This window comes from Lissotriton helveticus, chromosome 1_2 (genome assembly GCF_964261635.1).
Source record: "Lissotriton helveticus chromosome 1_2, aLisHel1.1, whole genome shotgun sequence".
Lineage (NCBI taxonomy): Eukaryota > Metazoa > Chordata > Amphibia > Caudata > Salamandridae > Lissotriton > Lissotriton helveticus.
The window spans coordinates 249,565,118-249,590,012 of NC_136058.1; the positions used below are offsets into that span (position 1 = coordinate 249,565,118).

Consider the following 24,895-nt stretch of genomic DNA (forward strand, 5'->3'; position numbering starts at 1 on the left):
TCATGTTATCCTTGAGTCACTTGCCAGCAGTGATAGATCCGAGCCTCGGCCCATGCTTGTAAGAGCGTTGGGGCCATTTTTTTGGGGGGGGGGAGGAGGGGGGATTTGACAGACAACCAAGAGAGAAAATTAAATAAATAATTAATTTCCCCTCATTGCCTGTTTAAATCCCCCCCCCCTCATGCAAAGTGGGCGTGCCAAGATGTTAGCGACTGGAAACAGTCGCTAACATCGCTATCTCCTATTACCAACTTTTGGAGATATTCTCGCTAAGCGCTAATATCTCCAAAAGCTAACACCTGCCCCTGAGCAGTTCTTAGCCATGTTATCCAATGGGAGGTGGATAACATGGCTAAGAGCATTAGCTCGGTAATGCATGAATATCGCTGACTTTTCAGCGATATTCATGCATTGCGGCCGTTTTTTATCGCATTTGCGATAAACCTTGGTAATACCAAGGTTTATCTGCGGTAAAAATCGCCGCAGCTTAGCGGTAAAACTTTCTCTCTAACCAAGCAATAGCGATAATTATCGCTATTGCTTGGTAATATGCCCCATAGTTCCATATTATTCGTCTGTTTTTGACACAACACTCTGTGCCTGGTCACATCAAACAGGTGCACAAACATGTAAACCAAACTAAAAGTGACAACAAATTACCACAGTCTAAGTGCTGAAATACAATATGTTTCCTCTGGAGCCAAACAAATCAATCGTGTGGTGCTTCATTTCATTGTATTTGTTCCGTCAGAAATGTATGATTGTAGACCTGTCTTTAAAGGGTATCCACTGGATTTTAGATTTTCCAACAATCATGCTGGCGTATAATGTTAAAATAAATTATTCGACAAGATGGGAGCATGAACGTGGCTAAGAGGCAGTGGAAAGGGAGACAAATGCAGATTTGCAGGGGTGCTAAGTGTGAGAAAACACAATATTTGGTAAAATAATCAACATTTTTGAAGAAGTTCAAAGCAGAGGAGAGAGTGTGTGCGTCTTTTTGTCTTTATATAAAAAGTTCTGGTGAAATCCGACAGACACTTAACCTTACCCGACTGAAAGCACCTGCACCCAACTTTATTATTAGAACACACATTTATTAGGGGGGTGTAACACCTAAACAATCCCTTTGAAGCTACGCTCCTGACTTTCAGTCACCAACAATTCGAATTCTAGAATGTTACATTGTTCGATGAAGTCTGCTTGGGTTTTGGGATATATTGTAATATAATTCACTGCATGATCCTATTAAATAAATACACTTACACTTTGCTTACACTTACTTTCATTTTCTGTGCATGGAGTGTGGGTTTGTTTAGAGATTAACTTTGGTTTTGAGTCTCTGGGAGACGAGTTAACATACATTGTTTTTTAACATTTTTGTTTTCAGCAAGAAGGAATGAATATGGACGAGATCCTCTCCTTGTCTCTCATGGAGCTAACTGCACAGCTAAAGGATGGTTCAATCTCCCCAGAGAGTGCCCTTTGCGCCTACATGTGGAAGGTAAAAGAAATGAAATCTTGTTGTTGCATCAAGGGTTGTGATCATGTTTAGTGCTTCAGTAACTCCAGTATGAGCACCAAGGGAACACAGAGATCCTGTCTACTATTAAGAGTCATGATGCACCAAAATATATATGGCAACTTTACTGGGGTTAAACAAAGCATGAATTGACTCATTTCGAAAATTGTCTGTATGGTCTCCTTTTGGGTCACACATTCATCACCCTGGCATAATCATTAGCACAACAGAGCCTCATTCACAGTGTTTGGAATAGCAGGCAGAGATCACAGGACCCACATTGAATATGGTGTTTAACTAGTTTCTCCTGACTAGCCCACACATCTCAAATACCTTAGAACCACCCCTTCGGCAATGATCTCCTTCTTGCTGCTTTAGAAGAGGGAATTTGGGCCTTTTTCTCGTCCCCTCTGGGCTGATCTTTTTAGGGAGCTCGAGGGATAAAAGAGTTAGGTATCAGTTCAAGATCACAATTACAGTGCAACTCATTTGGCTACACCATAAATCTCTGAGTTGGAAATCAGGTTAAGTATAGACTTATTACAAATTCAAAGCCAACATAATAGAAATCAATCTCAGGAACATCGCATAACCATGCAAAATTATCAAAGGACTTCCAGCTCTATGAACAAACTTAATTCTCAATAACAAATTACAAATGAGAATCTCAGTTGCAATCGTACAGATCAGTACAAACACAGCATGAGGAGGAGATTGAAAATTCCGATCTTCCTGTCAATAATGCATTTAGGTCTCAAACTTCTGCATAGAAAAATACTGAACTGAATCGCATAAAGATTAATCCTGGGCAAAGCACTACGCTACGCTCGCGTAGTTTGCGAAGTTTGCGTAACTTCGCACTACGCAAACTGCACGTAGCATAATGCGAACGTGCATAGCGTTGTGCAGCGGTCATTTTTAGCTTGCTCGTGGTCCTCAACGTCAAGTTGGTGACCACGAGCAAGCAAAATGACATCCTGGCAAAACTTTTTCCTTGTTCGCGATCAGCAACATCAAGTTGCCGATCGCGAGCTTGGAAAATAAACATCCCGCTGAGATTCTCAACCCGGGGAGGTCTGGTTTCTCATTGCGAGTGGTTGCGTAGGCTCGCGACCGCTTGCGATGAGAAACTACCAGTCCGCGTTGAGAAAGCTGCCACTGGAGTAAAAATCTCCTTGAGCGGCAGAAAACTAAAGCTCGCACTGTGAAAGATGACGTTTTCAATGATTGCACAGTGCCGGATGCTTGTCCGCACTGTGCAATCATTGAAAACGGCATCTTGCACAGAGCGAACAGGGTACTACGCAGTTCATGTAGTACTATGTGTAGTTTGCGTAGTGCGAAGTGCACTTTGCGTAGCTACGCATAGCGCTACTTCGCGAACTACACCCAGCCCTAATAAAGATCCATATAGTAAAGAAAGTTGTCAGCATGAAAACTTCTGTAGACGTTTTCTAAAGTAAAGTGTCACATAGCATGTAGCCGCACAATGAGATAAAGCTTAGAACGCAAAGTTCTAAACCTCTGCTAGCCTAAAGAGGAATGTGCATCTGAGTCTGTGTTAGAGTCTCTTCATGAATCTACTCGGAAATCTGCTGCTGAATCTCATCTGAATCTGATGCTGAGGCATGGACCAATACCTAGTTATACCCGAGACACCCTCCTAAATCAGGACAAAGTTCCGAATTGAAGAATTAACTCTTCTTCAAACAACATTCTCTCTGGCAAGTGGCACATAATTCTTCTTTTCTTTGAAAACAACACTATAGCACTCTTCTTTGATCCACATTCCTGGAGACAACCTTGAGTCTTGTTCTTTCATTACACACGGACAGCAGACATCACCTTTGGGCATTAATTTCAACCACCCTTGACTCCCTTCATATTCTTTATCTATTCACACACAAAGAGCACTTCTTCATTCATTCATTATCAGACCAGGCACGTGTAGAGGGTAAAAGAGCACTATATCCAGGGAAACATTCATGTTGAAGGGTAAGAATTGAAAATTTCAGTGCTTAAGGCCTCTGGGCAAGTTAATGAAAGCCGGATTTCAATACACGTTATACCAGAATACATGCTAACACATGAACAGTCATGTTATAAAATTAAGACAACTTTCATGAATACACATCCCTTTATATATCAAAGCATACAAAATTCATATAAATGCATATGATCTGGAACTCGTTACTGAAAAGTAAAAGCATTAATACACACACATATAAAAAGACTGTTATTATATAGAACATGCACTTCGTATGTAGCTTTATTTATTTATTTATTTTATAAAGTTTTGCATAGCGCGAACAAGACCCCAATGGGTATCAGAGCGCTACACAATTTGGGGGTAGGAAATAAGAAAGAAAAAAACCAACGTCATTTAAGAATGCAGTCAAGAACAGTTACATAGGGGGTATCAAAGAACATCACATTTAGCTAATACAAAAGCGTGCTGAGAGAAGAACAAACATAACTTATAAGAGTATAGCTGAATGACTCTGGGCTTCACAGGTGTTAGTCTAATATAGTAAGTAAGTAATCCAGGGACAGTAAGTGAGACAGACGAGCCATGGCCATTTAAGGCAAGAACTAGTTCATAAGGATTATTTTTACTTCCTTTTTGAAATAAGCAGTGGATGCGATTCTGCGGACTTTCAGTGGGAGAGAGTTCCGGATCTTCGGGCCGAGCCTGAGAAAGGTCTGTGCCTCATTCTCTTTTTGAGGATAATTCTTGGTTTCAAGAGGAAAAAGTTTACATTTCTTAATGGGCTCCCCCCTCCAGATAGTTCTATTTTTTGCACCAGGTAACAGGGGTTTTGAAATGGAGGGCTTTGTGAGTAATGCAGGTAATCTTTAGCTGTAATCTTGCTTCAAATGGCAACCAATTTAGGGATTTTAGGGATGGGGAAATGTGAGCGTTTCTATTTGTACCTGTAATCAATCTGGCCACGCCATTCAAGGAAGCCCTTAGTGGGGCCAAGGTATATTTGGGGAGGCTACAGAGTGTAGCACTGCCATAGTCTAGCCTCGGCAAAACAAGTGCTTGAACCACCTGCTTGAAGTCCTCTTCTGAAAGGAATGGTTTGAGATTCCTAAGTATCTTCATCTGGTGGTTAGCATCCTCACACACCTTACTAATATGGTTCTTCATGTTCAGGTGTATGTCCAGGGTGATTCCGAGAGATTTGGCTGAATCAATAAGGTGAGGAGAGCAGTTCAAGGCTGTGAGGTGTTTCAGCCAGAGGTCTATCTTGGGGGTGTGATTAGGCAGAGATATGAGAATGAATTCTGTTTTGGAGGTGTTGAGCAGAAGGTGGTTCTCACTTAGTTAGTTTTGAGTATTCGGCAGGGTAGAATTGAGTGAAGTCTTCAGAAGAGGTGAAGTTCATGTAAAGTTGCATTTCATCCGCATACAAATGAAAAAGAATGTTCTTGGAATTTAGTGCATTTGCTACCGGTTCCATGAATATGTCAAAGAGTATGGGAGATAAGGCAGACCCTTGAGGGACCCCCATGGAGACTGTAGAGGGTCGAGCTTAAGACTGATTCACCTTGACTTTTTGGGATCTGTTGTGAAGGAAGGATGAAAAACATTGCAATACCAGTCAGGAAAGGCCCATCCTGTGCTCAAGAATGAATATATGAATGTCGTGATTAACAGTGTCAAACACAGAAGAAGGGACAGGGAGGATTAAGAAGCAAGATTTGTTTTGGGCTAGCATTTTAAAAATGCCATCCATAATGTGAGTGAGTGCCGATTCCGTGCTATGACCACTCTAAAAACCAGATTAACGCTGATCCAGGAGTTGGAAATTCTCTAAGTGAGCGCAGAGGTGCGATTGCACACATTTTTCTAGGAGCTTAGCCAGAGTGGGGATGTTGGAGATAGGGCGAAAGTTGCTGAGATCAGATCTGTATGCATTTGTTTTTTTTAGAATGGGTGTAACCTGACCTGCTTTTAAGGCATTTGGGGATTGTGCCTTGTGTCAATGAAGCATTGACAATCTTTGTCCACAGGAGGATGAACGAATCCTTGATTTCTTTGAATACCTTCGGTGGCAGCGGATCCCTGAAGTGATTAGAAGGGTTGATATTAAGAAGGGTTTTGTAAATGTCTTTCGCTGAGGGGTGTAAAAGTACCACATGAGGCATTGTTCTTGGTGCTAAGACTAAGTGGCTCGAGCCTCTCAGAGTGAGCCAGAGGAGATGCCATCTCGTAGGCTGGCAGAAGAGCCTTCTTAGGTCAGTATTGATGAGTTTTGTTTTCGCTGTAAAGAAAGCAGCCAGTTTGTCGCATGAAGGAGGGCCATCTCTCGGGACAAGGTGGTTGGGTACTTTCACCGATTATTGTTTAACAATTTCAAAAAGTTTTTGAGGCTTGGTTAAATTGGGATCTGAAGTAATCAGCCTTGGCACACTTGATCTTTTTATTATAGGAACTCCTTACCGATCTAAGGACTTTTAAATGATGTGAGGAGGGTTTTGAACTCCAGGATTATTCTGCTGCCCTTAAGTTGTGGCGTTCTGAGTTTAGATTGTTGTTGAACCTACTTTTGGAGATTTTAGAAAAGGCATTTTGCTGTTGTAATGGTGTGTGGAATCCATGATACTAAATATTGTAGAGTTATAGTAGTGAGTGAGTTCATGAACATCTGCCATGTTGACTTGGGAAGACAAGGCACATTTACAGAACTTCTGTGCTGATATTCCTGAGGTCCCTTTTCCATTGCTTCATTTTCTTTGGTTGATCCCTGTTAACCACTTAGCCGCAGTAGGATTTACTGCGGTGCGCTGAGTTTTTTATAACCCCGTGTTACATGACGAGCTCAGCTCGTCAAGAGTGTACGAGAGGTGTACCTCATGACGAGCTGAGCTCGTCATGAGCGTGGAAGGGGTTAATAAAGAAGAAGATGATGTATTGGTCGGACCAGTCACATGGCATAATGGCATCCAGTGTGTTTGTATTTCCTTTTGATATGATGAGGTCGAGAATTTCTCCTTTGTTATGAGTTGGGCAGTCACAGATTTGGGCCATCTCCTGATCCAATAAGAATGATTTTAGGCAGGTTACAGCTTGGTCAGTAGGGTTAGACCAGTGAAGGTTGAAATCACTGAGGAAAATTTGGGACACTGCCTGGTCGTCATTGCAAGGGTTGATTTTCATTATTTGATCAATAAAGGAGAGATTGTCTCCTGGGGTGGTAGAATGTATGGAGCTTGAAAATCGGGAGGTGGTTACTTGAAATGTTGAGGCAAAGGTAGTCACTGGAGGATGGTGTAGCAGTCTCTGTGTGGGAAACCGAGAGTGAGTTCCGGTATATACAAGCTAGTCCACCACCCTGCTTCTTAGATCCGTCAAGACGGAGTATATCATGACTAGGAGGAACTAGGATGTCAAGGATCGGGCTGGAAGAGGGATTCAACCAGATTTCCGTGAGGATGATGATATCTAGCTCATGGTTTTGGATGAGGTCATAGATATCGGAGGCACGTTTACTGGCTGATCTGCAGTTGGGAAGTACACATTTCAGCCGTACCGGCGTGTGGGAGCTATGAGTCTGAATGATGTTCACTCACTTGAGGTTGTCACTATTTAAAACTCTGAGGTTGTGAGTGCACCTTTCTCTGCTGAGTCACATTATGTCCCACAAATACATAAGGCGTTAATATACATATGCGACTAATTAGTGCTAATGAGGGTGGAGTCAGTTTTATGCTGCTCCAATGCTCTTAATGATTCATGACAGTAAAGCAATCAGCATTTGAATTTCACCGTCCATTTTAATACCTGGTCCAGAAGTGCAAGTCCTCTGCTTTAGTCTACTTGTCTCAGCCCAGAATATGTCTTTAAGCCACTTGGTTAACTGCTCTCAATTTCACCTCTCTTGTCAGTACTTTAGACGGTAAAACCAGAAAGCAAAGTGGATCCATATTAAAGGCCTTATTCAGAGTTTGACACAAATGTGGCAGATACTGTGTCTGTCTTATTACATGTGCATTATAAGCTTTGGCATTGTGATATGATGGATCCACCGTATTTCACATGCATTCTATGCCATGGCACTTGTAATAAGGCTCATGAGATATCAGTCACATTTGTGACAGAGTACGGTCTGCCAAACTCTAAATTGGTCCTTAAATCTCAGCAACATAACTTCACTTTGCTCATCCTTGAGTATTTATGTGGCATCATTTTTTAACCAATTATTTATTGGGTTTCAAAGACTGTAGCACTGAACCAATACCCAGTGAGCATGACGAGATATAAAAGACTTTACAATACAGAAACATACACAAGCGCTACAGACCGACGCAGTCATTTTGTTGGGCACAGGAGATTAAGTGATTCTCCAGAATCACAGGATGTTGAGAGTCCCTGCCGATAATCCAACCCAGTTCTCCAGCTTCGAGGACGACCACTCAAGCCGTTAGGCCACATCCTCTTCAAGACAGACTTTAAGCTCACAGCCATTTTAATACCTGCTGCAGTAGTTCAAGGATTCTAGCCCAGCCCCCTCAGTAAGGGGAATAGTGCAGTTAACCTACTCAGTATCTTATAACCGCCTCCGCCAATGCCCAAGACTGTAAAACTGACTGAAAGAGTGTGGCGAAGCATAGCCTGGAAAGCAAATCAAATCCATACCAAATTTCAGCAACAATAAGCACAACTTCACAATGCTCATCAATGGCTATTTACATGGCACTATTTTTATCTGTACTTACCCACTGTGCAAAACATCTGAGACTTGATAAGGATCTGTCTGTTCCTATAGTTTCAGGGTCAAACAACACAAGACTTCCCTCTTTTCCATTTATGTGTATGATTTTGTATTTTGCATGATATCAATACATACTGATTGGAAGGTAAGAACAAGCCCTGATCTAAAATGATATTAAAAAGTTTCATAAACATGACCTTATTCTTCACCAGTAGAATGAATGGATACCTCCTAACAAACTCAAAACTGACAGTTATTTTGCCATGTAACTGACATCACATCTGTAGCTGTGTCTTCCAGGTTATCCACAGACAATGGTTAGTCATGTGACCATCTGGGTCATGTGACTAGGGTTTGTGATGTCATCACAGTCAGGTGACCCGAGGCCAGTCATGTGTTTGAGTTTAAGTTTGAGTTTAAAAGTATTTTTAGAGCGCGCGTACACCAAGCGGTTTCATGGCGCTTTTTGTAGAACTACAAACCCAGAAGAACGAAAAGAACTGGAAGCCAGGGGCGGATTTAGGTGGGAAATGCCTGGGAGAAAAGGAAAATTTTAAGAGCCTTACGGAAGAGAGAATACTGGGGGCAGGATCTCAAGGAAGGTGGGAGAGAGTTCCAGAAGGCAGGAGCCACAGTTGAAAACTTGGATCCTCCTTATTTTTTCCGTTTAAAGCGGGGAACAATGAGAAGCTGTTGGGTGGACGAGTGCAATTCTCTGGTCGGGGTATAATCGTGAATAGCAGAGCTAATAAAAGCAGGGGCAGAACCAGACCGAGCATTAAAAATGATGCAGCCTAGCTTGAAGAGGGCGCGTTGCTGAACAGGGAGCCAGTGTAGAGATATGAGAAGGGGCGTGACGTGGTGTGACTTGGGTAGGTTGAACACAAGACGGGCTGCCTGGTTCTGGACCAGCTGGAGACGCCGCACGAGGTACGCCGGCATGCCGCAATAAAGGGCATTGCCGTAGTCCAAGCGGGACGTCACCATAGCCAGAAGTATGAGTTTAAGGGCAGGTGGGGTGAAAAACCGAGAGACTTTACGTATAGTCCTTAGGGAAAAGAAAGCCGAGGAGACAACCGCACTAGCTTGTGATGCGACCATGGTCAAGTGACTCAGGTGGGTTACATGACCTACCTGTAATGTCCCCTCAAACCATGGCCCTGAAAGGTCATATGACTAGGGAGGTTGTGATATCAGGGACAGGTTACCATGAAAGATTAGGTGATGGAGTTGTGATGTCACCTGTAAACCTTAACCTTTGAAGATCATGTGACCAGGATGTGATGTGGCAGAGTTCTCCCACTTTTGAAGGTAGTGAATACATATAAGAAGCTCTCCACACAACAACAACAACAAATCTCCTACAGGAAAGAGATCTCACTATGTTTATGAAGACACAACTACATCTCCAGAAAGACACCTGCTAAAAATGTGAGGAGTTATGTGGATGCGTTGATAACTCTCAAGATGTCAGAATCATGTCTGAACATGCACAATGGGCTAGTAAATATCTGTACTAACATTTATGTACACAGTACATCTGTACATATTTAATTTTAACTTACAGATTGTCTTTCTTTCATTTTTGAACCGCATAAACCATCAGCAAAAATAACAAGGGTAGAGGGCACACAGCCGATAGCCAATGCTATTAATTAGGCTAATTTTCACTGCTTATGCTGTTCAAACCAGACTGTAAATTCCCCAATCCTAAACAAAGAGCGGTGTAAGAAATGTGCTTGTATGTATAATAGTGCCTAATTAGAAAAGTAGACTCAAGCCATGCCCTTCGAGGACAAATGTCTTGTTAAAGGTTTTTCAGCTGGTGTTGTGAATGCATATCTCAAATGTGACTTATACGCTCTGTTGAGGTCATAAAATCAGTGATGGTGCATAAGTGTCTAAATCCTTTATATATGTCAAGAACTATCCATCATATATGTTTTTTGTTAAACCCACACAAAGGGCCTGATTACGTCGCTGGTCGCACAAGCATCCGACTGGCATCGTTGTGGTAAAGGTAGTGGCTGACAGGCATTCGGAGGTCCCGACCACCAAATTAGAATTCGACCGCTGTGGAGGTGGTCAGAAACATGCCTCTTTGCATTGAGGCTTGTGCTGTGGCCTGGAAAAGGGCCACAGCACAAGCCCCAACGACAAAAGGCACCTGCCACATGGGACAGCGGAAGGACAGGGGTCTTTCTAGGGTCCCTCAAAGTCCCTTTCCATCTGCCTTTCTATGGCGTTTGGACCGCCGTAGCAAGGCCGAGGGTAAGGGCCATTATAGCCCCTATGGTGGTGCCTGAGCAGGCACCACCCTTATCATAGGGATTACATTTCGACCACTGGGCCGATGGACTCCTTGAGCCTTTCCGAACCACAGCAGTCGGTCCTCAAACCGTGTGGTGGGACTGACCGGATCGCTATGCAGCAGTCTGACCGCTGCTTCAGATGTCGGTGGGACCGGCACCAAATTGCTGTCAGTGTCGGCCTCACTGACATCCTAATGAGGCCCAAAGTATATAAAATGTTTAGGCTGCTGTCTCATTTGGCAGGGGAAAAATACCATCTAGATATGATTCATGTCTTATGAAGTACAGTCAGAGAGATACAATGTGCATTTGACCCACACACAAAACTTGAGAGAACGCAAGAGCAATGTTAAACTTTTTCCAAAAGGAGGGTCAAAAGAACTATTGAAAAACATGCATGTGATGGTGATTTCAAAAATATACATCATGGGGGCTCTTTAATCCACCAAAAACTGTTTAGAAAAATGTTGAGGCAGCATTATTCAATTACTTAACGTCACATACTTACTTCTAGTACAAGCAGGACAATGTCTTTGTGCAATCTGATTGGGAGGTACTCCCCAGATAATACTTAATTACTAAATCAATAGACCTAATGCTTAAAGAAAGAATAGTTGAAATATAACGTGCACTTCTGAGCTACTTAAAAATGTGTGTTCTGCGAGAGGCATCACAGTGTAATAGTTATACCTACAAATCCAAGTGTTGTGTCAATCAGCACATGGGTACCTACAATGCAATGGATGAATGCTAAAATGCATTTAGCTACCATATGAGGGATTAAACAATACCTCCCAAAATCATTCTATGAATCACCTTAAAGTTTTTTTTACAGTAGAATATTTAATTAATTATCGTTATGTAACGTATCATCTTTTCAATGCCATAAGTATCCTTTGTATACAAAGAATCAGGATGAGTGACAAAGCCTTTGACTTTGAGCTGAAAAAATATTTAAAATGTGTGACTTTGTTGAAACCTATCTGCCCCACCAAAGTGATATCTGTCGCATATGTCATATTATTTATCTTGAGTGAATACCTGCATCATCACCAACCATCAATGTCATTTAAGGCTCACAAGGGGTTGCATTTTTGACCCCTGGCTTGCTTTTTGCACCCCCTTGATTTTTGGGACCCTGGCTTCAAAGGTGGTGAAATGTTTGCTTTAGAGATCCAGAGCCTTACAGGGAGTGAATGCAAAAAGTTTCCAACTAGCAATTGCACAGCATGGATTGAATTTCAGGTTTGTCCGGTGCAGAGCACAGTTTTCCTCAGAGAAACGTCGAAGTCCCTTTCAGTTTGGGGATTAGAAACATTTCCCAACTTCTATATTTCCGGGCCCTAGCTTGACCCACCTACATTGAGGTTGGCCTCAAATTGCACCTATAGCCCACACCCATTTGTTATGTTATGTTATGTTATCAAGGTTTTATAACGTACACAGCTACTTGAGAGTGTCCCGGCACGAGCACAAGAAACAGCAGGAAGAGGAGAAAGAGAAAAACAGAAAACCAACTCAGTTAAAAAGGAAGGTCTTTAATTTCTTCCTAAATTGGGTAGAGTTCTGTAAACTGCGCAAATCAAAAGGGAGGGTGTTCCATGCCCTAGCAGCTAAATAGGCCAAGGAGCTGCCGCCCTTTCTTTTCAAGCGGAATCTAGGGATCATGGTCATAAGCATGTGAGAGGACCGCAAATGTCTACTGGGGGTGTAGAACTGTAAGCGTTTCCTGAGATAAAGGGGGCCATACTCATAGAGCATAGCATGAGCCGTTACCAGCACCTTAAAAGTGACCCTTACCTTCACTGGTGACCAGTACAGATTGTGCAAATGTTGCCTGACACTGATACATTTGGGGAGATCAAGTAACAAATGAGCAGCAGCATTTTATACCGCCTGAAGTCTGTCCATTAAGTAGCCAGTGTATAAATGAGGGGGTTTACCCAGACAGAGTCACTGGGACCTGGGTTCTAATAGTACTAGGAGGAAGGGGTCCCAGTGTGAACAAAAATTACTGCATGTTGGACCTGGGCCTCTTGGCAGGGTCATCCCTAAACTTTTTGCCTTCCTCCAATACTCTCTCTGACCTGTTTTTGTTGGTTTAATGACTCTGGGCACTTTGCCACTGCTGACCAGTGCCAAAGTGCATATGCTCTCCCTGTGTAAAGTGTACATGTGATTGATGTCCATGATTGGTTCATTGGATTTACTGTTAGTCCCTAGTAAAGTGCACCAGGAGTGCCAGGGCTTGTGAATGCCAATACTGCTAGTGGGCCTGCAGCGCTGGTTGCGCCACCCACAGAAGCAGCCTTAAAATGTGTCTAGGGTCTGCCATTGCAGAACCTGCGTGCAGTCTGGTACTGTCATGCTGGCTGGGCAAGTGCACACACTTGCCAGCCCCTAAACCTTCCCTTAACTTCATATTAGTCACCCCTATGGTAGGCCTGAGGGCAGGGTGCACTGTAAGTGTAAGGTAGAACATGCCCTGATGTGTGTGGCATGTTCTAATAGTGAATTACTGCCAAATTCGTTTTTCACTATTGTAAGGCTACCAGTTCCCTTCTAGGCCAGATGGGCTGCTGGAATTATTACACTCTATAATCCCAGCAGGCTCAGGGAACATGGTAGAAATTAATGTTTAGTATGCCTGAACTCAGAATAATAAAATACTTCTTTTAGTAAAGTTTATTTTAATATCCTGTGTTTGCAAATGCTACTTTTAGAAAGTTAGCATTTGCTGGCCTAACCATTTCAGCCCGCCTCTGCTTGGATGTGGACCTGACTGTCGGGTGTGTGTGAGTGACAGGGCTGGAGTTGACAGGTAGTGATTAGCAGGATGACCCCTTAGTGGGTGGTGGGAGTTTCCCCTGAATGATGCATCAGGCTGTGCCCCTGCCTCCACAATGCTGGCTCCGCCCTCCTGGGGAGCGACTGATGACTCAGCCTGCACCTGGCCCAGGAAGGACCGAAGCCTGTCAACAAGGTGCTCAGGCTGCCCCTGCCTTCACAATGCCGGCTCCGCCCCCCTGGTGAGCGGCTGATGTGCCTGCCCTCACACTGAATGCAGAAGCCAGAAGTACCCACAACAAGTGCTCAGAGACTGGAGCAGTTATGCAGAGGCCCCCCTGGCTTGCTAGAACAAAAGAAACTGGGTATAAAAGAAGGAGCCATGCTCCTTGTAAATTAGATCCTGTTTGTGCTACAAGAGAAACTCTGCCCGAAGAGAAGGACCTGGAAGGACTACAAGGAGGAGTGCTGACTCTGGCCTGTGTCTGGTGCCTTGCTGCCAAAGGAGAGGAAGAGAAAAGACTACAAGAGACTTTTGCTTTTATTTTGAACTTTGTGCCAAACTCTGCTGAAAGATCTCCAAGGGCTTGCTGTTGAACTTGCCCCCTGACCAGCGCTCCAGGAACAGTGAGCGCTACCCCCTGACAGAGGAACCGCTGTGGGGAGTTGCTTTCCCTCTGCCCGCCTCACCAGGAAAAGCGGAGCGCGCTGTGACCATCGCGCTCTTCAGCAACGCTCTGGGTGTTGCTATCTCTCCGAGCACCGTGACTGCTGCCTGCCTGGCCCAGAAGCACCGTGAAGGTCAGCCCAGCTGACCCAAACATCGTGACTGACCCCGAGCCGCAGCTCGCAACGCAAAGAGGAGGTGGTGCCCGTTGCCTGCTTGCACCCGCCGTGTCTGGTGCCCCTGAACGCGCCGCCGCTGTCCGAGAAACAGCTGTTGCGTGGGGTGCCTGAACGTCGCCTGGATCGAGAGAGGCGTGCTTTGCCGATCGCTACCCCTTTTTCGTGTGCCCCCTGTGCCAGGAAACCTTGAGGCGCTTCCTCAGCCCGGCCCGCGCCGCAACGCCAACCCCCGAGCCAGAGCCGAGCCGCCGCTCGCTCCAACGTCGGAAGGAAGACACCGCGACGCGGATCACCGCGCTGAACTGTGCCCAGGCTGCTTCCACAAGAAAAGGTACTGTGTCCTGCCCCGCGGTGCGAGCATCTGTCTTGCTTCGCTCGCACCGCCCGCTGCCTCGCCTCGCCCCAGGAGCCGCGTGCTGAGCGCTCCCAGGGCCCCCGCTCTCTCCCCCGCCAGCCGCGCACAGCCGTGCAGCGCGCAGAGAGAGGCGGACTTTGATTCCCCGGCCGCCGGCCCCGCCAGAAGCGTGAGGGTGGGTAGACCGGGCCCGCTTTTCCAGCGCGGAGGAGCCGAGGGGCGCAGAGAGGTCCACGGACAGCCCGGGGTGACCCTGGCTGACAAGGAACAGCGCCTGCAGAACCACCACGATACCTTGAAGAGCCTGACCCCCCCTTTTTGTGTGAAAGGAACTTAAAGAACTGTTTGGGAATAACACTAAACAAAGATTGCTTATTGCTAAGAAAGAACTGTGGCAACTTAACCTAAAGAGTAACTGGAACCTGCATTTTGAAGTAACCAAGACTGTATTTACAAGCCTGCTTGAAATTTATATAAAGAAGATATATTTTTACAAATACAGTTTGGTGTCATTGTGTGGTGGGTTGGTGGTGATGGTGTAATGTTGCAAATGTTTAACCCTACATGCCCCAGAGATTAGCCTAAGACTGCTTAAGCCACACTACCTAGAGGGTAAGCAGAGGTTGTCTTCAAGGTAACCCTCAGCCCTGACGGGGAAGAGAGAGTCCCTGCTTGTCGCCAGTGCTGCACTGCGCCAACTAGAGACTCCCCCTTCCTACATTGGACGCAGCGGTGAGGATCGCGAATTTACATTTGCAGTGTTTTTACCTTAACTACTGACCATTGCACGGTGATGACAGTCCAGTAACTAAGCCACAGACTTTTTGGATTTATGATTTGCGAGAAGAGATCTCCATGTGTTTTTGAAGTCATGCCTGTGTCAGTGAAAATGGAAAGGGCAGCATCCATTTCTTCTATTGACTGTGATTGGGAGAAACTAGAAAACTACACCGGGAAACAGCTCAAGAGCTTCTGCAAAAATTTGAACATTTCCATGACCGGACTCTCCAGAAGGGAGCAGTTCCAAAAGGCGCTGAGGGCCTGGGTCAAGGCAAGGAATGCCCCTGGAAAGGATTTTGAATTTGAGGATGCAGAACAGCAGCTGGAGGGACCCCTGACTCCAGAGTGGAGGGGTGCAACCTCCCCATTGGGTAGCAGTGTTTCTGGCCGAGGTCTGTCGCCAGAGGAGCTGGCGGACAGACAGGCAACCCGAGATCATGAAATGAAGTTGGCGGAGCTGAAATTGAATTGCCAACTGGAGCTAGAATCTAGGAAGTTAGCCCTGGAAGAAATGAAAATGGAGCTTGCGCATGACTTAAGAATGAGGAAACTTGACTTGGAGCTCGAGGGGCGTGAGGCCAGGAGGGCTTCAGCCCAGCAACAAGAAATGTGTGTAGCTCAGAGATTGAGCTTTGCTGAGTTGGAGGTGGAGTCCAGCTCAGATGGTGGCAGCAACATTAATGTAACCAGTGCAGACAGCATAGCGCGCGCACCTAGAGGTATGGCACCTGACTTGGAGGGGGTTAACATACACCAGGAGGTTCAAGGGCATGAGGTAGCTCCAGTAGTGCGCAGCGTCCCTGAAGGGAATAGGGTAGCTGGCGTAGGAGTTCATGGTCCTAGTGGTGGGAGGGATTCCCCCATGGTTGAGGTCCTGGTGGGTGAGTGTAAGGACCGCCCAGAAGAGTGTGGGTTGTGTGACAGAGACAGTTCGCTACTGTCTGGCCAGTCTCAGAAGAATGGTGTGGAGTATGTGTGTGAGGCGCTGGATGGTGAGGTGAAGGATAATTTGGTTAACCCTGCTAGGGGGCTGTGTAATCCAATTGTGGGAGAGCATACTTTAAGTCCCAGTTTTCCAGAGCTATGCCAACACCTGGTTGAGAGTGTGTTCTCTGGCCCCAGGGAGCTCACATTGGAGGCAGACCTTGTGGTGGATTCCAGAGGGTCTGGAGAGGCATTGGGGTGTGATCCTGTGGGGAGTGGCTCAAGTATCTTCCAGCCCAGAGTGGTGGAAGTGGCGCAGAGTAGCCCAGCTAGGTCCTGTAGTAGTGAGATGGGTGTAGGGCCTCACGTCCTGTCCTTAAGGGGAAGGAGTGAGAATGGGTTGTGTCCCGGTAGTGCCCAACCTCAGTCTCAGAGCCTGGATGGTTCTTTAAGGGAACACCAGGTGGGGAGCCTAGGCTGTCCGGATGAGTCACCCTTTGAGGGGGATCCCCCAGTGGCTAGAGAACATGGAGGCTCTGTAAGCAGAGCTCCCGTAGTTCTGGTGTCTGGCAGTACCGCTCCAGTTGGGAGGGTGCAGAAGTCCAGAAAGAGGGGCGAGAGGGGGAAAGAGTCCCCAGTGGAAGAACCAGTGGGTCAGGGGCCAGCCAGCAGGGCTGTGTCCCCAGTGAATGACCAGGGGGACACCACTTCTGTCCTGGGGGATCTTCCCGCACTGTCAGAGGGACAGGGGTTGGGAGATCTGCGCCAGGCAGACTGTTGCACGACACATGAGTTATGTGCCACCCTCAGGGGGGGCAGGCGTGCTCCCCGGGAAGTCCTGGTGCGCCAGGCAAGTGTTCAACTGCAGGGTTGGGTCCCTGAGTTGAGAAGCCAGGGTCAGGTGTTGTCTGACCTGGAGGGCAGGACCACTGTAATCAGTGTCCTGGCCCATGTCGCTTCTAGGGGTACCACTCCGGTTGGGAGTGGGCAGTACTCTGGAAAGGGGTGCAGAGGGAGGGAGTCCTCGCCTCTGACCCCGGGTCAACTTGAGGGTTTAGACCCTAGGTTTAAGGGCCAGGTGCAGGGTGTCCCCCCTGACCTGGTGCCCCAGTTGCAGGATAGCACCCCTGAACTGGTGGGCGAATTGTGCAGGTCACCTGCCACAGGTGCCCTGACAATTCTGGAAGGGGGTACCACTCCAGGTGGGAGGGTACAGAGCCCCAAGGAGGAGGACCGGGTGTGGGAAAGGCCACCCCAGTCTTTGGTACAGCCGCCTGGTACAGACCTGGGGCTGGTGGGTCAGTGCCAGGATGACATACCTGACCTGACAGGAGGGAGAGTGGACAAAGGGTGCCAAGCACCTGGGGCTACTGCCCCCCACTCTCTAATGCCACAGAGGTTTGAGAGCCCTGAGAGGCATGAGGCCTGGGTCTCATCTCTGACTACTGTCAGTGGCCGCTATGACTTGATGTCTGTCTGTTGGGACACACCTGTGAGCAAGTTAAGGTTAGAGGCTGCACAGGTGGTGTCCACAGAGGAAGAGAAGGGTGCCCCATGGATCAGCGGGGTGGACCCTGAGAGTGTGGACAGAGGATTTGAAATAGGTTCAGATTGGCGTAGAACTGGAGTGTGCCCCTGCTGTTGCGGGCCAGGTCCATGTTCTATCGCCCTAAGCAGGGAAGCCCATCACAGTGGTGATTGGTCTACCCTGCGTTTTGGCTGGAAGGGGGTTGTGTTGGACCTGGGCCTCTTGGCAGGGTCATCCCTAAACTTTTTGCCTTCCTCCAATACTCTCTCTGACCTGTTTTTGTTGGTTTAATGACTCTGGGCACTTTGCCACTGCTGACCAGTGCCAAAGTGCATATGCTCTCCCTGTGTAAAGTGTACATGTGATTGATGTCCATGATTGGTTCATTGGATTTACTGTTAGTCCCTAGTAAAGTGCACCAGGAGTGCCAGGGCTTGTGAATGCCAATACTGCTAGTGGGCCTGCAGCGCTGGTTGCGCCACCCACAGAAGCAGCCTTAAAATGTGTCTAGGGTCTGCCATTGCAGAACCTGCGTGCAGTCTGGTACTGTCATGCTGGCTGGGCAAGTGCACACACTTGCCAGCCCCTAAACCTTCCCTTAACTTCATATTAGTCACCCCTATGGTAGGCCTGAGGGCAGGGTGCACTGTAAGTGTAAGGTAGAACATGCCCTGATGTGTGTGGCATGTTCTAATAGTGAATTACTGCCAAATTCGTTTTTCACTATTGTAAGGCTACCAGTTCCCTTCTAGGCCAGATGGGCTGCTGGAATTATTACACTCTATAATCCCAGCAGGCTCAGGGAACATGGTAGAAATTAATGTTTAGTATGCCTGAACTCAGAATAATAAAATACTTCTTTTAGTAAAGTTTATTTTAATATCCTGTGTTTGCAAATGCTACTTTTAGAAAGTTAGCATTTGCTGGCCTAACCATTTCAGCCCGCCTCTGCTTGGATGTGGACCTGACTGTCGGGTGTGTGTGAGTGACAGGGCTGGAGTTGACAGGTAGTGATTAGCAGGATGACCCCTTAGTGGGTGGTGGGAGTTTCCCCTGAATGATGCATCAGGCTGTGCCCCTGCCTCCACAATGCTGGCTCCGCCCTCCTGGGGAGCGACTGATGACTCAGCCTGCACCTGGCCCAGGAAGGACCGAAGCCTGTCAACAAGGTGCTCAGGCTGCCCCTGCCTTCACAATGCCGGCTCCGCCCCCCTGGGGAGCGGCTGATGTGCCTGCCCTCACACTGAATGCAGAAGCCAGAAGTACCCACAACAAGTGCTCAGAGACTGGAGCAGTTATGCAGAGGCCCCCCTGGCTTGCTAGAACAAAAGAAACTGGGTATAAAAGAAGGAGCCCTGCTCCTTGTAAATTAGATCCTGTTTGTGCTACAAGAGAAACTCTGCCCGAAGAGAAGGACCTGGAAGGACTACAAGGAGGAGTGCTGACTCTGGCCTGTGTCTGGTGCCTTGCTGCCAAAGGAGAGGAAGAGAAAAGACTACAAGAGACTTTTGCTTTTATTTTGAACTTTGTGCCAAACTCTGCTGAAAGATCTCCAAGGGCTTGCTGTTGAACTTGCCCCCTGACCAGCGCTCCAGGAACAGTGAGCGCTACCCCCTGACAGAGGAACCGCTGTGGGGAGTTGCTTTCCCTCTGCCCGCCTCACCAGGAAAAGCGGAGCGCGCTGTGACCATCGCGCTCTTCAGCAACGCTCTGGGTGTTGCTATCTCTCCGAGCACCGTGACTGCTGCCTGCCTGGCCCAGAAGCACCGTGAAGGTCAGCCCAGCTGACCCAAACATCGTGACTGACCCCGAGCCGCAGCTCGCAACGCAAAGAGGAGGTGGTGCCCGTTGCCTGCTTGCACCCGCCGTGTCTGGTGCCCCTGAACGCGCCGCCGCTGTCCGAGAAACAGCTGTTGCGTGGGGTGCCTGAACGTCGCCTGGATCGAGAGAGGCGTGCTTTGCCGATCGCTACCCCTTTTTCGTGTGCCCCCTGTGCCAGGAAACCTTGAGGCGCTTCCTCAGCCCGGCCCACGCCGCAACGCCAACCCCCGAGCCAGAGCCGAGCCGCCGCTCGCTCCAACGTCGGAAGGAAGACACCGCGACGCGGATCACCGCGCTGAACTGTGCCCAGGCTGCTTCCACAAGAAAAGGTACTGTGTCCTGCCCCGCGGTGCGAGCATCTGTCTTGCTTCGCTCGCACCGCCCGCTGCCTCGCCTCGCCCCAGGAGCCGCGTGCTGAGCGCTCCCAGGGCCCCCGCTCTCTCCCCCGCCAGCCGCGCACAGCCGTGCAGCGCGCAGAGAGAGGCGGACTTTGATTCCCCGGCCGCCGGCCCCGCCAGAAGCGTGAGGGTGGGTAGACCGGGCCCGCTTTTCCAGCGCGGAGGAGCCGAGGGGCGCAGAGAGGTCCACGGACAGCCCGGGGTGACCCTGGCTGACAAGGAACAGCGCCTGCAGAACCACCACGATACCTTGAAGAGCCTGACCCCCCCTTTTTGTGTGAAAGGAACTTAAAGAACTGTTTGGGAATAACACTAAACAAAGATTGCTTATTGCTAAGAAAGAACTGTGGCAACTTAACCTAAAGAGTAACTGGAACCTGCATTTTGAAGTAACCAAGACTGTATTTACAAGCCTGCTTGAAATTTATATAAAGAAGATATATTTTTACAAATACAGTTTGGTGTCATTGTGTGGTGGGTTGGTGGTGATGGTGTAATGTTGCAAATGTTTAACCCTACATGCCCCAGAGATTAGCCTAAGACTGCTTAAGCCACACTACCTAGAGGGTAAGCAGAGGTTGTCTTCAAGGTAACCCTCAGCCCTGACGGGGAAGAGAGAGTCCCTGCTTGTCGCCAGTGCTGCACTGCGCCAACTAGAGACTCCCCCTTCCTACACTGCACATTAATCACAATGAGACACTCACAGAACAGTCAATGTATCCACATTGTTTAATTCTCAATGGGATAAAGTATATTAAATATACATAGAATTTTAACAAAAAATGGTGGTTGCAAAGTGCCCAGGAGAGCAGGAAGGGGGGTGAAAGTCAAGTGAGGATGTGAAGATAAAGAGAGTTGGTGACATTAAAATCAGTTGATTGGCAATATTCTCTTGACATATTTAGTGCAAAAACAAACTGACCAAGGGTTCCGGCATTTCAACACAAAGACATACTTCAAATAGTACAATATATGTAACAATGATGGCGTGAAGTTGTCACTGAACAGGGTAGTTGTCGACGTTTCGACCCTCAAATATGCGCAGGGATACTTGGTGCCCTTGCTGTGGGGTCTTCTTCAGGACAAACAGGGGGTACAGGGGGGGGGGCAGGCAACCTATTAGGAATATTTAAAGGAAAACTATATTAGGTGACGGAAACCAATTCAAAATAACACAGGGGTCTACACATAGTGGACTTTGGGGGGAAAAACAGATAACATAGTATATCAATCCATGAAGATGTATAGGTGGTGCCTGGGTTGCGTTGGCACACCAGTCCTAATAACGACTAATGAGAAGAAAAAACTTTTGAAGGTGGTCTTAAAAAGAGTCTAGCATGTTGAGATGGAGCAACAAACAACTGTCGACCTAACTGTCGACCCAAATTAATTGATGTGTACCTGCACGTTTGGAATCACACCGTGATTACTCGTAGCGTCACATGAAGGTTACATATCGAATCCGTATCTACAGAGGAACAAGTGACATTGGTAAGGTGCCACTCGAAAGACTTGCTCAGTGTCATAAATATACTGAAAGAAGGATAGAACCGACTTACCGACTGCATAGAAATCATTGAAAAATTGCAGATGTCGGTAAATCTCGTCGCGCCTGAAAATGAAGGCGCACTCATTAAAAAAACACACACCCGATGGAATAGAGCACTCTAGGAGAATTGACAATGTAGGACTAAACACAAGGGTTCAAAACCACTCACCGATGGTAATGTGGTTCAGGGTCCGTGCTGTTAGTAAGACCGCGGGTTAGAAAACTCCGTGGTGTCTGTGGAAAAGAATGCATGAACGCGGATTAGGGTTGGGCCGTACGTATTGAAAACCCGATACCTCTAGGATCAAGAGGAAGGGGTACTTACTTAAGCAGAGTCAATCGGAGCACAAAACGCCATCAGACCGAGCTGTGGGTGGATTTCCTGATAGTAATGTAACCATGGTTACTGGGTCATGTGACGGTCGGGTGGAGCTGGAAGAAAGACTTTGGTTTTCGTGTAAGGACGTGATTCATTAATTGGTACAGAGATCACAACCATGATTGAAAGGGACACAAAATTACAGTTAAGTTGACCGGGGTAGCGCGATTATTATTGTAAATGATCAACAATTTAAATCGCGGCCAGGTTTGGACACAGTGGGATTACTAGAATCGATAAGGTTAGTCTGGAGTCATGAAATGGGTAACCAACCCAAAATGATGTAACAATTCCAATGGTGACAGTCTCGTATACCATGAACTTTTATACAGACCAGATGGAAGATAGTCCAAATGCCGACCCCTAATCCCAGAAGGGGAAGGCCATGGAAGCAGAGGCATACCAATATGAGTGAGAAAGCCTGTCTCAAGATACATGTATTGGGGCAAGGATACAGAATTACCATAGTAAAAAACTTATGGATAAGGAATTATTAATCACCTAGGGCCATGCAAGCGGTGTACGCCTTGAAAACAGTGGCGTACCTCCCATGCATGGGGGTATAGGCCACAACATTAGTTGAAACAATGTCTTAATGTGCCAGACATATTTAGCATACTAGAACAAAACAAGTGACCCATGAAAATGATGGCGTACCTCCCAGACATGGGGGTAAAGGCCATAACAATAGTTGTAACAATGTCATAATGTGACAGATGTACTTATCAAATGAAAACAGATCAGATAGATGTATAACATTGCTAAAACACGGTCTATTATAGTTAACCCTGGGCAACCTATCAAAGATTGCAAACTTGCAGTGCATACTGGTTCAGGAAGGGCCTCAAGGTAATTTGGCCAGTTGAGAGAACAACTACCCTGTTCAGTGACAACTTCACGCCATCATTGTTACATATATTGTACTATTTGAAGTATGTCTTTGTGTTGAAATGCCGGAACCCTTGGTCAGTTTGTTTTTGCACTAAATATGTCAAGAGAATATTGCCAATCAACTGATTTTAATGTCACCAACTCTCTTTATCTTCACATCCTCACTTGACTTTCACCCCCCTTCCTGCTCTCCTGGGCACTTTGCAACCACCATTTTTTGTTAAAATTCTATGTATATTTAATATACTTTATCCCATTGAGAATTAAACAATGTGGATACATTGATTGTTCTGTGAGTGTCTCATTGTGATTAATGTGCAGTAATTTTTGTTCACACTGGGACCCCTTCCTCCTAGTAACATTAAGTAGCCAGGCAGGCCGACATACAGTGAGTTCGCGTAATCAATGCGGGAGGTGACAAAATATCGGACAACCCTTTCTTTAGCTGCTATAGGCAAAAGGGGCAGACTTTTTTTGAGAAGCTTAAGGATACCAAAACAGGTACCAGACAATTTACTAATCTGGTTGCAGAAGCTACGTTTCTCGTCAAACCAAATCCTCAGATTGTTTACTGGGGTCCCTGGATGTGAGGGCCTAGGAGACTCATCCGGCCAAAAAGAATGCCGGACCAGGGGGGAACTACCCCAAATAATAAGATCTCGGTCTTATCCACATTACACTTCAGCTGAGTGAACGTAAGCCACTTAAACACCGCAGCCAGACAGGTTTTAACGTGGGCTGTAAATGACTCTTATTTTTTCCAAGTGAACAGGAGCTGAGTGTTGTCGGGATATGCAACTACTTTATCTCCTAGTTCCTCAGCCAGCTGAATGAGAGAAGACATATACACAATGAACAGCAGTTGACTCAGTACAGACCATTGTGGGATACCTGTCAGGAGGGCTTGGGAAGTAGACGTGAAGAGAGGAATCCATACTTGTTGGGTTCTGCCTTCTAAAAAAGATTTCAGCCACTCACCAACGTTACCCTTAATACCCAATTTCTGCAAGCGGGCTAAGAGAAGTGAATGGGGGACAGTATCAAAAGCGGCAGAGAGGTCCACCAAAGCAGACTCCATGCTGTAGGAGGCCCTGAAGACAGATTGAGCTGGATGCAGAAGGCCATGCTGTTCAATAAATGAGGTCAGCTGCTTATTAACCATTTTCTCATGCAGTTTGGGAATAGCAGGGAGCAGAAAGATAGGACGGTAACTGCCGTGAGGTTAGGGTCCAGAGTCGTCTTTTTGATAAGAGGGGTAAGCAGTGCCTGTTTCCACTCAGTAGAAACATAGGCCAATGTCAGCGAGGTATTAATCAGCTGATTAAGGGGAGGGTTGATAACAGCAGCCACGCTAGCCATGAGTTTGGTGGGACAGGGATCATTGGGGGAACCTGATTTGAGAGAGGATAGCGCACCCAGACAGTCCGTCAGTGATATAACATTAAAAGTAGTAATGGTGACTTTGATGGGAGAAAGAGCTGGTTGAACTGAAGGCACCGCAGTGGCTTGGGCATCCTGGCTACCGAACGCTGGTTGAAGCGCCCTGACTTTATAAATAACAAAATTACAGAGCTCTTACAATACTTCCATTTATTCCGTGGTATACCATGACCACTGACATCCGTTTGAGACCTGCAATTTCTGATGCTATTTTCACTTAAATCTTTAAAAAAATCATATTTTAGGCTCCCATCTTTGGATTTCTGTAGTTTTGGTGCCATTTTGCTTACTAATTTGTTCTATAGGTTTATAAATTGGAGTGGGATTTTTATTGTGCGGTGTATTCAAATTTTTTAATATTTTGGTACTTCCAAACTCTTGAAAGATTTTCTCTAAGTTGAATGAACCTCCTCTAAGCCACAGCTACTGGGGGTTGAGCACAGGTTTAAATTACTGAAACCGTTGACTGGACAAGATAGTGACTCAATTACTCATGGACACCAATCCACCCCAAAGAGAGCCAGCTTTACATGAAGAAGTAAGCAGTTTGGCCTTCTCAGCTGAATACATATTGATCTCTTTTCCCAACTCATTAAGGGTATTGGTAGTAAGATCAAGCATAGTGATACAAAGATGTGTTC

At 46.5% G+C, this 24,895-nt stretch overlaps 1 protein-coding gene across 1 annotated transcript in view; it reads left to right on the forward strand.

Annotated features, from left to right (window-relative positions):
* LOC144800466 (vitamin D3 hydroxylase-associated protein-like) overlaps positions 1–24,895 on the forward strand; it is a 504,232-nt gene that overhangs the window by 64,344 nt on the left and 414,993 nt on the right. Inside the window, exon 2 of the mRNA XM_078671682.1 lies at positions 1,391–1,504. Coding sequence (XP_078527808.1) covers positions 1,391–1,504 — 114 coding nt within the window. The remainder of the gene's footprint in view (positions 1–1,390; positions 1,505–24,895) is intronic.